At 37.2% G+C, this 16493-nt stretch overlaps 2 protein-coding genes across 11 annotated transcripts in view; one reads left to right on the top strand and one right to left on the bottom strand.

Moving 5' to 3' along the window:
* The window catches only part of FAM133A (family with sequence similarity 133 member A), an 86537-nt gene that overhangs the window by 32327 nt on the left and 37717 nt on the right, over window positions 1-16493 (top strand). For 3 of the 10 annotated variants that reach the window (XR_014076138.1, XM_081567455.1, XM_081567461.1), the window contains exons 1-2: window positions 7629-7951; window positions 9514-9583. The gene's annotated coding sequence lies outside the window, so the exon portion shown is untranslated. Of the gene's footprint in view, window positions 1-7628; window positions 7952-8615; window positions 8873-9513; window positions 9584-16493 lie in introns of those variants that run through there. The other 7 variants (XM_081567453.1, XM_081567459.1, XM_081567457.1 and 4 more) reach the window with 5 other exon arrangements.
* On the bottom strand, window positions 5863-8471 carry NAP1L3 (nucleosome assembly protein 1 like 3). The gene has a single exon (XM_081567452.1). The coding sequence runs from the start codon at window positions 8412-8414 to the stop codon at window positions 7473-7475; it is 942 nt and encodes a 313-aa protein (XP_081423578.1). The 5' UTR covers window positions 8415-8471; the 3' UTR covers window positions 5863-7472.

The following is a 16493-nucleotide window of genomic DNA, read 5'->3' as shown; positions in this document are numbered from 1 at the left end:
AAAGATAAAAAATCATATAACTACCTAAATCCTTGCTTGGGCTTGCGCTTACTCGTTCTGCTGCTGCTAAGTCGCTTCAGTCGTGTCTGACTCTGTGCGACCCCATAGATGGCAGCCCACCAGGCTCCGCCATCCCTGGGATTCTCCAGGCAAGAATACTGGAGTGGGTTGCCATTGCCTTCTCCAGTGCATGAAAGGGAAAAGTGAAAGTGAAGTCGCTCAGTCGTGTCCGACTCTTAGCGACCCCATGGACTGCAGCCTACCAGGCTCCTCTGTCCATGGGATTTTCCAGGCAAGAGTACTGGAGTGGGGTGCCATTGCCTGCTCCGCTTACTCGTTCAGTTGTGTCCAATTCTTTGCAACCGCAACATTTTCCCTTAATTCAAAGACAGTTTTTACAATTACCAATCAGTTAGAAAAAGATGCTCTTAAAACTATACCCTTGTAACAGAGTTTGAGATTTCACTTTGTCTGCTCCTGGCATGTCACTGTTTGTTATCAGAGCAAAAACAAAAAACAAAAAAACAAGATTCTTCAAGTCAGACTCAGTACACTACAATTATCTACAAAAATACAGGGATAGAGAGGGAGGAAAAATGGCTAAGAGTAGATTTAAGAATCCTAAAAACAAACAAACAAACAAAAACCTCCCGAAATAATGATAGCCTGAGTTTTTATAGTTTTGGGGAAGAGATATGGAACATGGTGGTTATAAATATTAGATCTGGAGCCAAAACCTATGATACGTACATAAAATGGAATGTTCTTCATCAACAAATAGAAATGAGCCATGAAAAGACATAAATGAATGATAGATGTATGCTGATAAATCAAAGAAGCTAATCTGAAAGGGTTGCATACACTATAATTCTATTCATATGACACTCTGGAAAAGGTAAAACTCTAAAGATAGTTAAAAGCACAGTGGTTGCCATGGGCTAGAGGGTGTAGTTATATAGGCAAAGAATCTGGATTTTCTTAGGTCAGTGAAACTATTCAGTATAATACTATATAGCCTATATAACACTTATACATTTGTTGAAACCAATAGAACTTAATGACACAAAGAATAATGTATACAAATCTTTATATATGTAAATAAAGTAAAACATTTAAGAAGTTGTTGGATCCCAAGATGAAATGACAACTGTAACAAGAATCTAACTGTATTACACATATATGAAATAATCTCAATGAAGGTGATGGTGGAAAAATGTTCTAATGTAGGTGACCTTGGAAATGTAGACAAAAAAAAAAAAATAAAGCAAAAAGGAACCATGCATAGCAAAGTCCTCTTTTGGGTAAAGTATTTCTCATGGAGAACTGGTTAACAATTTTGAAACCACTCACTTCAATATATAGTGGGATGAACAATTATGTAAAAGGATAGCAGACAGTCGAATCCATGCTTCTTACTGTTGGAGTGGTATGTTAGAAACAAGAGGGGAAGGCTAGAAGTATTCATGTGTTAACAGATTAGAGTTGGAGACATCAGTATGAATTCATGAGTACGTAAATATAGAAATAAGTAGTTAAATAGAGAATATGAGTGTAGGCATAGGTTAATACATATACATATATTACCTTGTGCTCTCAGTTGAAATGGATTAGAAGCAGGAAAATCTATGGAACAAGCATACCCAGCTTCCAATATTGTCTCCAATAAAAGGAACCATGATCTTTTCAGAAATGGTTGATTTTTAGGACCAGGGCAGAAATAAAAAAAGCAAACCTGGAGCATCTTATAGTCCCAGAAAATAAGAAAGTGATAAAAAAAAAAAAAATGATGGGTCTATCAAAGCGACACAGAAGCCAACTGAAAGAGCTCCCAATGGTCAAAGTGGAATTATGTTATATTCAACAACATATCCAAGGCATAAAATTTTATATGAAAAGATAAGACAAAATAAAATTACTGTGGAAAAGTAAGACATAGCTGGTGCATCAGATACATACAATGGAATTCTATATGCTTGTAAAAGGATATTAGGTAAAAACGAAGGCAATCTGAATAAAATATTAGTATATATTTAGTTAATAATTATGTATTATATTCTCTTTATTGTGAAAAACATACCATACTACCATAAGATTTAAATAGCAAATGAAACAAAGTGTGGGATATTTATAAACTCTGCGCTATCTTAACAATTTGTATATAAAGCTAAAAGATTCCTGAAAAAAAAAACAAAACAAAAGGTTCTCCTAACCTAAATGCCCATAAGAAACTGATGAAATGCATTATGATATATTATGTTAAGCAGAACGAAGTTTACATGCCTGATAGAGAAAGGGTTCCAAAATACATCAAATGAAAAGTTAAAGGGATAGTAGTACATTAATAAAGATAGATATAAATATTTTCACGTGAAATGTGGTTACCTTTGAAGATAGGATTGTTTAAAATAATTTTTATACTTTTCAGTATATTTTCCATATTTTCTGTAATGAACATATTTTATAATCAAAAGATATAATCAAATAATAATAAAGTGATAACTTTCAGTGAAGCATACTGCAAAGATATACTTAATACCCTTAGTTTACATAACTTATCGAGTAAAAGATGAGAAAACCACTTGCAAACACTTTTATTAGCAACACAGAAGGAAATAGTAGCTCCATTATGTTTATTTTTTCTTTATAAATACCTCTGTCATGCAAAATTTAAAAACATAAATAATGTAGAAGTAGTATTAATGTGTTATTAAAAATTCTTAACTATGCTATTTTAAGTCAGTGATAATAATGTACTATATGTAAAGTCCTATAGCATAATAAATAATTCATAATTTATAGCACAATAATAAGATACACCTGGTCCAGGTTGATTTAAACTCTTTGTACCTCTGATGAGCAGGCATCACACACGTAAACTGGCTCTGCACTTTTTTTTCTCTAGTAAATATTAGCTTCAGGGAGTTCTGATAATTTTCCCAGTTACACTCTAACAGGGCTAAACTACATAGAGGCTTTAGAGAATGTGTTGTGTTCTACATCTCTTGTAAAGAAGTGTATTTCTAAATGCTGTGTGTTACGATACTTAAATTTTTCATTTTTAAATTTAAAAGACACTCCACAAAAAACACAAAACATTAAATTTGACGTAATGCATGTGTGTTGAAGTTATTATACTGCAGGTTGTCCTAATCCTCGAGAACACCTAATCAAGTGAGGATTTATCCTTTTTTCCAAAGCGGTCAATTCCTTTTCAAACTCAGCTTCTATCTTATTACTTAACCCCTGAAGCTCTTTGAGGTCTAGGACACCTGTACTGTTAGACCCCGTCAGAATGGGAACATTTGCATCATTTGACTATCAGTGTAGTCTCTTTCTTAACTCTTTTCTTCCCTGACCTCTTCAGCAGCCCCTGCTGCTGCTTAGGAAAGCCCTTCCCTTATCTACGTTTGCCGTGTTAAAGGGAAAGAACAAACTTTTAGAGTGACGACCTGGACGCTCAGGGCCAAATTCAGGTTGCTAAAAACTCTTAAAGGAGAAGGCGGGGACGACTGCAGAAGCGGAGGAGGTGAAGACCTCTTAGGTCGGGCTAGGGGAAGAAAGGAAACGGCTGGCCTCATCCTTAATCACTGCCAAAGGAAACAGCACACTAGTAAGAAATCACTGAGGAAAACCCCATAAACCCTTCTTACGCCCCTGCCCCCTGCCAGTGAACTGCATTCCCAGCCGGCTTTTTTTTTTGTTTTTTTTTCTGGCATCATTCATTGGCTGAGCGAGTGTGATGGACAAACGTGCAGCCCAAAGAACGTGCAAGCTCATCGGCTTTCCTGGCTCTTTTCACTTTTGACTTAGCCTAGATGGTTGAAGCACCCACCGCCCACATTTTGCATTCCCAGAATCCTGCTATACTGATTAAAAAAAATCCAGGACACCTGCCCGCTTCCCACCCCAACCCCCACCAGACTTAAGCTGACAACACCAGTAAGTTGTTTTTCCAATTAGCTTCTTATGCCCACCCAACTTGATTTGAGATAAGAACCTTTTGGTAAAACCTAATCAAAGAAATGAACTGGGAGAAAATACACCAATCTCCGTACACCAATCTTCCTGTAGTGTGCTTCTGAATGATTATTATTATCTGCATTTCTCCTTTTATTCTGCAAATATTCCATAATGACATGTGTTCCTTTAATTTTGGAAAATACAGAGTGGGAAGGGGCTAAATAATTCGGTAAATGTGCTAAGCTGCAATAAGGATGTTGCATTCCATGTAGAAATTTTAAGGGCTATACTATCTGTGATGTCTGGCAAGCATGGCATATATCCCATTTGAGAACCTCTGCAGCAGTGACCCAGGTGTTGTGTGTGTGTACGTCTGTGTGTGTGCTCAGTCATGTGCAGCTCTTTGCGAGATCCCATGGACTACCAGGCTCCTCTGTCCGTGGAATTTTCCAGGCAAGAATACTGGAGTGGGTTGCCATTTCCTCCTCCAGAGGATCTTCCTGTACCAGGGCTCAAACCCACATCTCTTGAGTCTCCTACATTGACAGCCAGATTCTTTATCACTGAACCACCTAGGTAGCCCATAGTGAGCCAGGAACATGCTATTTACTACAGTCTTCTATTTGGCACTGGCTTATAAGTAAAACTACTGCCACACCACTTCTCAATGGATGCAAAAATCTCAGAACTAAAATATAGGCACTCTCAGAATAGCACAGCTATTGCTAAAAGCAATCATTTGGTTCCTGATTTTGTATAAATCATAACCTAAATATCCAAACATGCATGATTGGTTAAACATATATTTCATGGGTTGGAACATTTTTACATTTATAGACACGAAGGGGCTTCCCAGTGGCTCAGGGGTAAATAATCTGCCTGCAATGCAGGAGACATCAGTTCAATCCCTGGGTTGGGAAGATCGCTTGGAGGGCATGGCAACTCACTCCAGTATTCTTGCCTGGGAAATCCCATGGACAGAGGAGCCTGGCAGGGGGTCACAAAGAGTCGGACACAACTGAAGTGGCTGAGCACACAACACATAGACATGAGGGGCTACTGTTAAGCAGGAATAAATGCAAGATACTAAACTATATATGGTGGGATCTGGGAAGACTATTGGGTGATTTTATGCCAAGAGACCCTGAAATTCACAAATACTGTCTTCCTCCTGCTGCAGTTCTTTCCTGTAAGGTCTTGAAGAAAATATATGCAGCTGGGGAATTGGGAGATGTGAAAAAAAGTATTATTTGCTGTGCTTGTGACTTTGTGCCTAGTACAAAGCACTCTGGTAAACTGAGTTTAAGGGGTCTCCTCCTTAAAATAAATTCAAACCAAAATCTTAGGATCATGCATAATATCACTTACAAGGAAAAATAAACCACACAAGGGAGGGAGACCTCCTTCCAAGTCACAATGGAGGATGGGCCTGGGTCATTTCAGATCCTACTCGGGGAAGTGAAAACTTTTATTGATGTCCTTTCTGGGTGAGGCGCTCCTGCCTTATCTCCCCCCATTCCCCATCCCCACTTCTTCCCATTCTTTCCACTCCCCACCCTCCTCCCTTCCCTTCTCCCCTCTCCTCGTTTCCCATCCTTCTCTCTTCCACTCTGTTCTCCTTCCACCCCGCTCCTCACCCTCCCTCTCCCTCCCCACTTTCTCTACTTCAACCCTCCTCCCCATTCCTTCCTCCCCTTCTCTTCCTCTCCCCCTTATCTTAGTCCTCCTCCCCTGTCCCATTTTTCTCCAATCATTTGAATGTATATCCTCCAAAAAGATCTAAGATCTAGGAAATGCATCAGAACATTAATTATAATCATATATTTTAAAATATCCCTATTTCTAAGGATTCCCTACTTTTTCTATAATAAGCAACACATTTTTATAATGAGGCAAATATGGTAGATTTTAATAGCACGATCCACTTTATTTGACATTTCTTTATTTTAGATTGCAATAGAACATAAAAAAAAAAAACAAATGATATAATGTGATCATTTCCAGTGAAAGGCAAAGTAGAACATATTACAAAGAAAATGTGGTTAGTACCTTTAGTTCACAGTTACACAGGATAAGATGAGCAGACTTTTTCAAAATACTATATTAACACATCAGTAGTAAACAGTAACTTCATTATGCTCAAATTTATAAATGACTATGTCACATTAACATGCTCAGTCATATCATACATGGTTTGATGGACATTATTAAACGTATGCTAATCTTTTATCAAGCAGTCAAATTTCACAATGCACTGTTCAAGCTAGTATAATACAGTATTTCTATAGCAAATAAAGGCACAGCTAGTACAAAGCAGATTTAAACCCTTAGTCTTCTGGGCTGGGAAAAAAAAAAAAAAAACACTTGCATTGATACTTCAGGAACTTTGTTTTATTTCAAGAAAATATTGTCTTGGTTAAGAATTCTGACAGTTTTCACAGCTATATTGTAATAGGAACACAACAAAAAGATTTCACAAAAATTAAAATTTTGTAGCACCAAACAGCATGCTTTAGATAACTGACAGCAATTTACATGTTTTGAAGACTATTACACAACAGGCTAGATAGAATAAACAGATACTTAAGACAATTTAAGACAATATTTTAGGCTACCAAGAAAGTACAAAAACTCAAGACTGTGAGGAATACTAGTGTTGAGATTACAGGGCAGGTTTTTTCAAGGCTATATAAACCTGCTTCACTTCTGCTTGAAATTTGAGATTCCTGAAAATTCTTTCATGCAGCCTCTTTTATATTTTTGTTATTTCCTGTTTCCATAATCTTTACCGAAATCATAGGTACCGTTGACTTCTCCTGCATAGTAATAGATTGATTTCAGGATGACGTTATTATGTAAAGTCTGACCAATTTCAAAATCTTCATCAAGGATAGCATCTTCTCATGGTTCAAGCTTTCAGATAGTAGGAATCTCAGGAGGGCTAAAGAAATTGAAGAATGATGCATTAGGAACCATTCTTGGCTGGGTTTCAACTTGTCCAGGAGCAGCTGTGCGACTCTGGGTGATTGTCACTGTGACATCCTTTCCTCTTCTCCAATCTATGTTACAGCCTTTGCAATCTTGGATTTCCCAGCCCCAAGAGAAGAAGGGATCATTGCGATCTGGCTTTGACTTTATTATATATGTCTTTGTCAGCACCTCATTCTTGAAGTATGGATTGGGTAGAAAGCAAAATTCAAATGTGTAACTTACAGGCCTGCCCGGTTTTGAAAACTTCAGGCTAACATCAGGCAGGAACTTCAGAATGGGCTCACCATACTTCTGAATCATGAGCCCCAGCTTGTCAACATTCTTGACCACAGTCAGCCAATAGTCGGGAATGCCTTTAAGGATCTTCTCTTTTAGGCTTTCCCTTGCGAGCTCTTTTAAGAGCTGTTTTTTTAGGTGTGACCTCAGGAACTCTTTTTGGAGCCTCTTTTCCTGGAGTCCTTGCCTTAGCCTCTGCTGCTTTAGTCTGCCCTTTCTCTTCTGCCTTTGCCTGGGGGGGGGGCTTATTTTGGATCTTCTTTTACTTTAGGCTTGGCCTGCAGAGCATCTTTGGACTCTGCTTTTTCTTCAGTCTTTGCTTTGTAATTTTCTTTTGGAGTTACATTTTCTTCAGCCTTGACCTCAGGTTTTGCTTCCAGGTCATCCTCTTCTTCCTCACCCTCTAAAGCAGGCATCTCACTAGAGTCTTCCTGCATCTCCTCATCGCTGCTGAACACCTCATCCTCCGAATTCCATTCACATTCTTCTTCCGTGGGCTCATATTCTGCATTGATGATTTGGAATCGCCGGTCGTACAGAGGCCTATTGAGTTCGGCATATTTTCGTTCGAGATCGTGAATTGCCTTTAAGAACAGGGCGTCTACCTTGTCACATTCATCTTGAATATTTCTGCGAGCCTGCACACGATTTCTAACTGCCTGAGGCAGCTGATCCACGAAACTTCTATCTGACGGAGCCTGCCGCACACTTCTGGAAGGCCCAGGTACACTTATGTTTCTATAGAAGGGGCTGCGGCCACTACTGCTGCTGCTGCTACTGAAACTACTGCTGCTTCTAGAGCTGCCGCAGTCAGATTCGTCCCCAGAATCGCTAGACGAGCTATCAACCATCTCTTCATCCACCCCCTGGGCGGCAGGTTCCGAGACCCAGTTAGGATCCGCTTCTGCCATTCTGCAAGCCTGTAAACCTCTTAGGGTGGTCACTACCGCGTGCCCAGAGATGGGTAGAAAATGACTCACGGACGCTTGGGTGGTGGCGGCGGTAGCCGGGGCTGAGGAGGTGGCAGCGGTGAAGGCAGCAGGAGCGCTGGGCGGGGCGCGGCTGGGCCGAGGTGATTGCACCGGAGGTGGCGGCGGCAGCGGAGGCCTGGGCGAAAGCGGCGGAGGCGAGGCCTCTCTGAGCTGTAGCTGCGTCGGACTGAGGCGTGACGCAGCTGAATGTCGCATTGCGAGAGCCCGAGATCTCTTCACTGCTTACATCTTGTGCCCCCTCCCCTCGCAGTCAGACCTCCAGTTCATTTAGTTCCCAGTGTGCCTTTAGCTCGCACCTCATTTGCTGGACAAACTTGATTGACCTTGATTGACAATGCCTCAGCCCAATAAGTGCGCAAGTGTACCTGCCCCCTCCAGGCTCCGCCCTCCTTTCCAGACGCTCCTTGGTTGCTGAGGCACACACCACTGGAAGACGTTTTTTTCCCCTTAAAATTCTATCTTTATAGGTTTATAATTTCAAAAAAAAAAGCTTAGATATGAGGTAAAAATACTAGTCATGGTTCCTAACAAGGGAAGAGGAGTATCCTCCCATCCGCTCATCCTTAATTCCCGTTTGGTTTGTCAGGGGCCTCGTGACAAAAAGCTGTTTTTAAAAAATTGGAAGAAAATGCTCCAAATGGCATCATTGGGTAGTAAGATTATGGATGATTTTTTTTTAATTCTCTTTCTTTTATCTGAATGTTTTATGAACATGTATTTTTACACTGGGAAAAAGGGGAAGTCGTTTATTGGCGAAGGGGGGAGGGGCCAGAAAGCAGGCATATTGAAGTCCACGTAGCAGCTTTAATAAGTGCTGTCTGTGATGTTTGGCAAGCCTGGTTTATATCCATCTACAAGGTTTGCGAACCCATGTTGCCGTGAGTCAGTTACACCCTTTTTACTGTATTTCTCTTTTTAAGCTGACATGTAATAGACCCCATCCTTGCTGGTGATTTACCACGTAGTCCTTCTCAATGCTTGTAACAACCTTGTAGATAAAAGGGATAAACGGGCATTCAAATGTTGGGTAGTATTATTTAAAAGCAGATGGTTTGTTCTATACTTTCGTGCAGCAGCTTTTAATTTCACGAATAGCAGGATGGGAGGGGGAATCTGTGCTGATGAAACTGCATCCTCTGTCAGTGTGTACTTTACAATGTCATCTGCCACCAGTTTCCTTCTAACATTGTAAAATTCTATCCATACTGAAGTATGATTTACAGGTCCAGTAATATATGAATAAACTTTTGCAAAATGAAGTTTAAAAACAGGTATCTGTTATTTTTATTTACAGGATTCTTTTCTGCAACAGAACGACTCACTTGGTACAACCAAAAAGACCAGTGTTTACTTTTCATTAAAAGGTAAGGAACATATTTAGCCCATTTTTATGAATGACAAGAATTACCTATCTATATTTGAATAAAAATTCACAAGATGTAGTCTTATAATTGGAAGATATCTTGTTAGTTCCATGGAAGCAGAAAAATCCACAGAGGTGATTTGGAATACTAATGTAGAAAATAACCTAATTAATCACATTCATTTTTATAAACTTGCTCATAGACTACAAGTAACAAATTAAAGTATAAAATATGATGAATTATTCATTTCAAATGAGGAAAAATATTAAAGTTAGATTAACCCTTATCTTTCCTTTTTGTTATAGAGTTTGGGCTTAGTTATTTAGTCATATTTTTTAAAAGTTAGGAAACACTTTTATTTCTATTTTGTAAATGAATTTACTGTTATTATTTATTCCTTATTGTCAAAGTATGTAAGCATTGTAAGGAAAAATACAGCATAGAAAATTTCAATGATAATACAAACACAATCTTAATCAAATGATAACCATTGTTGGAATTTTAATGCATTTCCTTCCAGAATTTTCTTTGTAAATATATACACATGCCTGTTTACATATGCTGTTTTATCTATGTGACATCATATTGTGTTTTGTAATCTGCTCATTTATCGATTAATTGTGGCTATATTTTCACAGTAAATGGTTGAACATCTCATTTTAAAATAGATGCATATTCCATGGAAATATTTCCCTTAATTTAACCAGATTCCTATTGTACAGCAGCTACTTCTCATACCACCTGTCTACTAGCATACATATTTTTCCTGTTACAAAATAGTTATCCCGGATACCTACTCTATGCGCTTGTAAAAATTAGTCATATGATGAATTCCTAGAAATGAGAGTCCTGAAATAAACTGCCTGCTCATTTTACTCTTTGATATATAGTGCCAAACTTCTCTCCAGAAAAAATTATCACAATTTGCAATTCCACAAACAATGCATCAATTCATTTATTTAGTCATTCAACTATTATATTTTTGTGCCTGCTGTGTGCCAGGCACATGTGGTAGAGGATGATAATATAATGCTGAATAAAACTTGCTGGGTGCATATCCTTTCATTTTTATAATTTTAATTAAAATATATACTATGGAAACAGTGATTTAAATCAATGATGTTACACTGTAAATATTGTTCTACAAATTATTATTTTCTGTTGAAATGATGGACATATTTTGTTAATGAAGGAACTTATATTTTATAGTACTTTAATGGTTTAATATACATGTTAAATTTTGTACCAACAAGAATTAGTATTTTGAAGTGAGCAATGAGTTTGGGATTCAGACTTTTTAATGTATTTTTATTTGCTAGTTAATTTTCTGAGTATCACTTATTGGATAATCTTGTCTGTCTCACACTTACTTGAAGTGCCACCTTTACTGTATTAACTAAATCATTTGGTTCTGTTTCTGAATTCTATTTTCTGATCCATTCTCCATAAAGTTAAAGTGTTAGGTGCTCAGTCGTGTCCGACTCTTTGCGACCCCATGGACTGTAGCGTGCCAGGGTCTTCTGTCCATGGAATTCTCCAGGCAACAGTACTGGAGTGGGTAGCCATTCCCTTCTCCAGGGGATCTTCCTCACCCAAGGATCAAACTTAGGTCTCCTGCACTGTGGGCAGATTCTTTACCATCTGAGCCACCAGAGAAGCCTGATCCAATCTCCATAATTTATCTGCAAATAACTAAGGAGGCAGTTTTAAAATAACTTTATATTTTCTAGAAATAATGTGGATTGAAAAAAGTCAGTATGTTGAATTCCAAAAAATAAGTTTAAAATAACTCAAAATATGCTGATAGTCACCATTCACATTTTAATAAACATCTCCAAGTTAATTTCTTACTATTATGCATTTTTATTTCTTAGACTAGTGGTAAAATTGAATGTCTTTTCATATGTTTATCGTCCACTTGGGAATTGCTTATTCATATCCTTTCTTTTTCTGCTGAATTGAGAAAGAAACTAATCAGTGGTGGAAATCTTAAGGGTGAAATAATTTTGGCCTTGATTTAAGACAACTGTGACTCTTTTAGAAAATACCTCTCTTCTAATTTATGATATTGGACAAATGTGGCTCAACCACAGCTTTCATTCTAAAATTACCTACTTAGAGCATTGTTTACATGCTTTTCAAGCATTAGTTTCTTAATCAGTCACGCTGATACAGAAAAATTTGGAATGGAACAGGGAGAGTAAAAAGAGAAAAATGCTTGTGAAAAAAACCTCATACAAAGATAATATATTAACGAGCTATGCTGGTTTTTGATTGGAAGTATTTTTACCCCAAGCCATAGATTTTAGGTGCCTTTTTCTAACAATGGTCTATTTTTGATGTGCATGCACTCCTTTAGGTATCTCATGACACACTTATTTCTGTAGCTTTTTTTGGTCTATTAGTTAATTTTATAATGGCAGGTCCATAAAAGAAAATAAATATTGTATTCATATAATGAATTTAATTTATGTATAATACCATATTTTTTCTATTTTATAAGTATTAGTGCTAGTATATAATATGCTATTTTTCTTCATAAGGCTATCTGTAAATTACTTGTATAGTAATATTCTCTCTGCTCCATTGTTTCATGATATTCTTTTGCTGGGTTAAATGTTCATAGTTCTGCATGAGATGGTTAACACAGAATCTATTGCAGGTTGAACACAAGTCTCAGACGTCTGTTTATACCTTCCCTGTTATGATCATATACACAATTCCACCCACCACCCCTGCCACACAAACACAGTACATAATACACAATGAAAACTGCTCTAGCATTATCTTTTGCTGTAGATGTTTAAGAAGCCAAGCATTACAAATTCATTTATTTTTGGACTTATTATTTGTTTTTGTTTTTTTTTTAATTCTTCTAGACAGATTTTTTCTGAGTAAAAAAATTAGTTCTTTTTAAAACAGTTTTACTGAAGTACAGTTGACCCTGCAACAACAGTTTTGAGCTGCGTGGACCCATGCATTTTTTTTTTCAATAAATATCACAGTACTACACAAGCCACAGTTAGTTGAATACCAGGGTGCAAAGCTGTAGATACTATGGCAGACTGTAAAGCTATACACAAGATTTTTGACTGCACAGAGGATCAGCACCCCTATCTCCAGAGTTGTTCAAGGGACTGTATAAGAGATACAATCATACATTAAGTGTGCAGTTTGCTAATTTTTTTAAATTTATTTATTTTAACTGGAGGCTAATTGCTTTAAAATATTGTAGTGGTTTTGACACATTGACATGAATCAGCCATGGTTTACATGTGTTCCCCATCCTGTACCCCACTCCCACCTCTTTCCCCATCCCATCCCTCTGGGTCATCCCAGTGCACCAGCCCTGAGCACCCTGTGTCATGCATCAAACCTGGAGTGGCAATCTGTTTCACATATGATAATATACATGTTTCAATGCTGTTCTCTCAAATCATCCCACCCTCGCCTTCTCCCACAGAGTGCAAAACACTGTTCTATACAACTGTGTCTCTTTTGCTGTCTCACATATAGGGTTATCATTAACCATCTTTCCAAATTCCATATATATGTGTTAGTATACTCTACTGGTGTTTTTCTTTCTGGCTTACTTCACTCTGGATAATAGGCTCCAGTTTCATCCACCTCATGAGAACTGATTCAAATGTATTCTTTTTAATGGCTGAGTAATATTCCATTGTGTATATGTACCACAGCTATCTTATCCATTCATCTGCTGATGGACATCTAGGTTGCTTCCAAGTCCTGGCTATTATAAACAGTGCTGCGATGAACACTGGGGTACACGTGTCTCTTTCAATTCTGGTTTCCTTGGTGTGTAGGCCCAGCATGGAATTGCTGGGTCATATGGCAGTTCTATTTCCAGTTTTTTAAGGAGTCTCCACACTGTTCTCCATAGTGGCTGTAGTAGTGTGTATTCCCACCAACAGTGTAGAGGGTTCCCTTTTCTCCACACCCTCTCCAGCATTTATTGCTTGTAGACTTTTGGATAGCAGCCATTCTGACCTGTGTGAGATGGTACCTCATTGTGGTTTTGATTTGCATTTCTCTGTTAATAAGTGATGTTGAGCATCTTTTCATGTGTTTGTTAGTCATCTGTATGTCTTCTTTGGAGAAATGTCTGATTCTTAGGCCCATTTTTAGATTGGGCCATTTATTTTTCTGGGATTGAGCTGCAGGAGTTGCTTGTATATTTTTCAGATTAATTCTTTGTCCATTGCTTCATTTGCTATTATTTTCTCCCATTCTGAAGGCTGTCTTTTCACCTTGTTTATACTTTCCTTTGTTGTGCAAAAGCTTTTAAGTTTAATTAGGTCTCATTTGTTTATTTTTGCTTTTATTTCCATTACTATGAGAGGTGGGTCACAGAGGATCCTGCTGTGATTTATGTTGGAGAGTGTTTTGCCTATGTTTTCCTCTAGGAGTTGTATAGTTTCTGGTCTTACATTTAGATCTTTAATCCATTTTGAGTTTATTTTTGTGTATGGTGTTAGAAAGTGTTCTAGTTTCATTCTTTTACAAGTGGTTGACCACTTTTCCCAGCACCACTTGTTAAAGAGATTGTCTTTTCTCCATTGTATATTCTTGCCTCCTTTGTCAAAGATAAGGGGTTCATAGGTGAATGGATTTATCTCTGGGCTTTCTACTTTGTTCCATTGATCTATATTTCTATCTTTGTGCCAGTACCATACTGTCTTGATGACTGTAGCTTTGTAGTATAGCCTGAAGTGAGGCAGGTTGATTCCTCCAATTCCATTCTTCTTTCTCAAGATTATTTTGGCTATTCGAGGTTTTTTGTATTTCCATACAAATTGTGTTTCTCTGAAAACTACTATTGGTAGCTTGATAGGGATTGCATTGACTCTATACATTGCTTTGGGTAGTATATTCATTTTCACTATGTTGATTCTTCCGATCCATGAACACGGTATTTTCTCATGGCCTTTCTTTTTGTCTTCTTCTTCTGAGACTCCTATGATTCGAATGTTGGGCATTTAACATTGTCCCAGAGGTCTCTGAGGTTGTCCTTCTTTCTTTTATTTTTTCCTCTTTGCTTCATTTATTTCCACCATTCTATCTTCCACCTCACTTATCCTACCTTCTGCCTCAGTTATTCTACTGTTGAATCCCTCCAGAGTGCTTTTGATCTCAGTTATTGCATTATTCATTATTCACTGACTCTTTTTTTTTTTTTATTCTAGGTCCTTGTTAAACATTTCTTTCATCTTCTCAGTCCTTGTCTCTAGGCTATTTATGTGTAACTCCATTTTGTTTTGAAGATTTTGGATCATTTTTACTATCATTATTCTAAATTCTTTTTCAGGTAGACTCCCTATCTCCTCCTCTTTGGTTTGGTGGGCATTTATCATGTTCCTTTACCTGCTGAGTATTTCTCTGCCTTTTTATCTTGTTAGATTGCTGTGTTTGGGGTGTCCTTTCTGTATTCTGGCAGTTTGTGGTTCCTCTTTATTGTGGAGGTTCCTCCCTGTGGGTGGGGTTGGAGGGGTGGCTTGGCAAGGTTTCCTGGTTAGGGAAGCTAATGTATGTGTGGGTGTATGTTAGATTCTGCTCTGTTCCCTTGTTTATTGATTTTAATCACCTAATCGGTAAATATTTGTTAGGTATATTTGAGAGGAAAATAAACCCAAAGTATAGGATAAAATAATTTCATTGCAGTGGAGACAGTTACAGAAGCTGGATCTTCATCTTTGGCCTTTCATTTCTGCTCTCAAATATCTGTGAAAAAGAGGCATATAACAGCAGTAATAATCTAGAAAACCAATCAACACAAGAAACATCAAATGCTCTTCTGTTTTCTGGAGTTGCCAGTGTATAGCTGTATATAGTCCAGCCATAGGAATGGTAGCTAGTATTATTCAGGAGCACAAGTAATGCCACTGTATTTCTTTCCTTTGATAAAGAGGCCTGTTTGGTGAAATTAAATAGATATTTTCAAGCTGCTAATAAACTGTAGTTTTAAAAGGAATAGTAATAAAATTGGTTATTATTTCACACTATTGTTTTTCAAGTCAAAATTATATCATTTCATACTCATTCCTAAGATAAGGATACACATAAATGAATAGAATATGGTATATAGCTATAACTTTTTTTTTATTTTTAAGAAATTTGATTTAATAAATATATCAAACTTTGTGCCAGTAAACATGCATAATCTTTTCTGACACAAATGGAATATGCCCCCATAACATTTGATTTTTAAAAAGGAACTATTTGTAAATTACATTTCTGGTATTATAGCCTAACCTGCATGGAATTTAAGAGAACAGTTACAATCAAAGCAATAGAAGAGAAGGAAAATTGGTTAGTAATTTGGATATTTGTTCTAATGCTACTTTTCAACTTAAAAATAGCATAGATTGTTCAAAAATGTAAATCCACATCACAAAGGAGCACTTTTACAAGGCCACGCAAGAATCTTTTGCCCACAGTACTCATGGGAAGAATTCTCACACAAAAATTCTAGTAAAGTAAACCTTTTAAACTGCAAATTTGGAAACATTTTATTTCATTCTACTAAAAAGAGAGGAAAATTTTCAAAGGTTTTGACTGGTGAGCAATGTTCATGCATTTATATATGACTACAAAAACTGTTTCTAAATTTTGTATTATATTTGGACAATATAGAACAAGCCCAAATGATGTTTTCTGTAATTTTTTCATCCAGAATACCCAAATATATCTAATTAAATTGCATGCATCCTCTGAGAAAAAGAAAAGTCTTAAGGAATTGTAATATTCTTGCTGGTGGAAACAAATAATGTATTCCACAGCTCTTCAGAGGTGATTGTATCAAACAACATACACACAGTTTTAAAAATCCTCTCAGAATTTAAGAGTAGAATCTCAATAATAACCAAATTTCAGCATTTGATTTCCTTAGTGA

The sequence above is a fragment of the Giraffa tippelskirchi genome, chromosome X, assembly GCF_054371585.1.
Source record: "Giraffa tippelskirchi isolate mGirTip1 chromosome X, T2T-mGirTip1v1.2.pri, whole genome shotgun sequence".
Lineage (NCBI taxonomy): Eukaryota > Metazoa > Chordata > Mammalia > Artiodactyla > Giraffidae > Giraffa > Giraffa tippelskirchi.
The sequence above is the reverse complement of the archived record's forward strand: the minus strand, read 5'-3'. Positions and strand labels throughout refer to the sequence as shown.

Coding starts and splice junctions, on each gene's coding strand:
- NAP1L3 (XM_081567452.1), bottom strand. CDS start 8,414: ATGCGACATTCAGCTGCGTCACGCCTCAGTCCGACGCAGCTACAGCTC.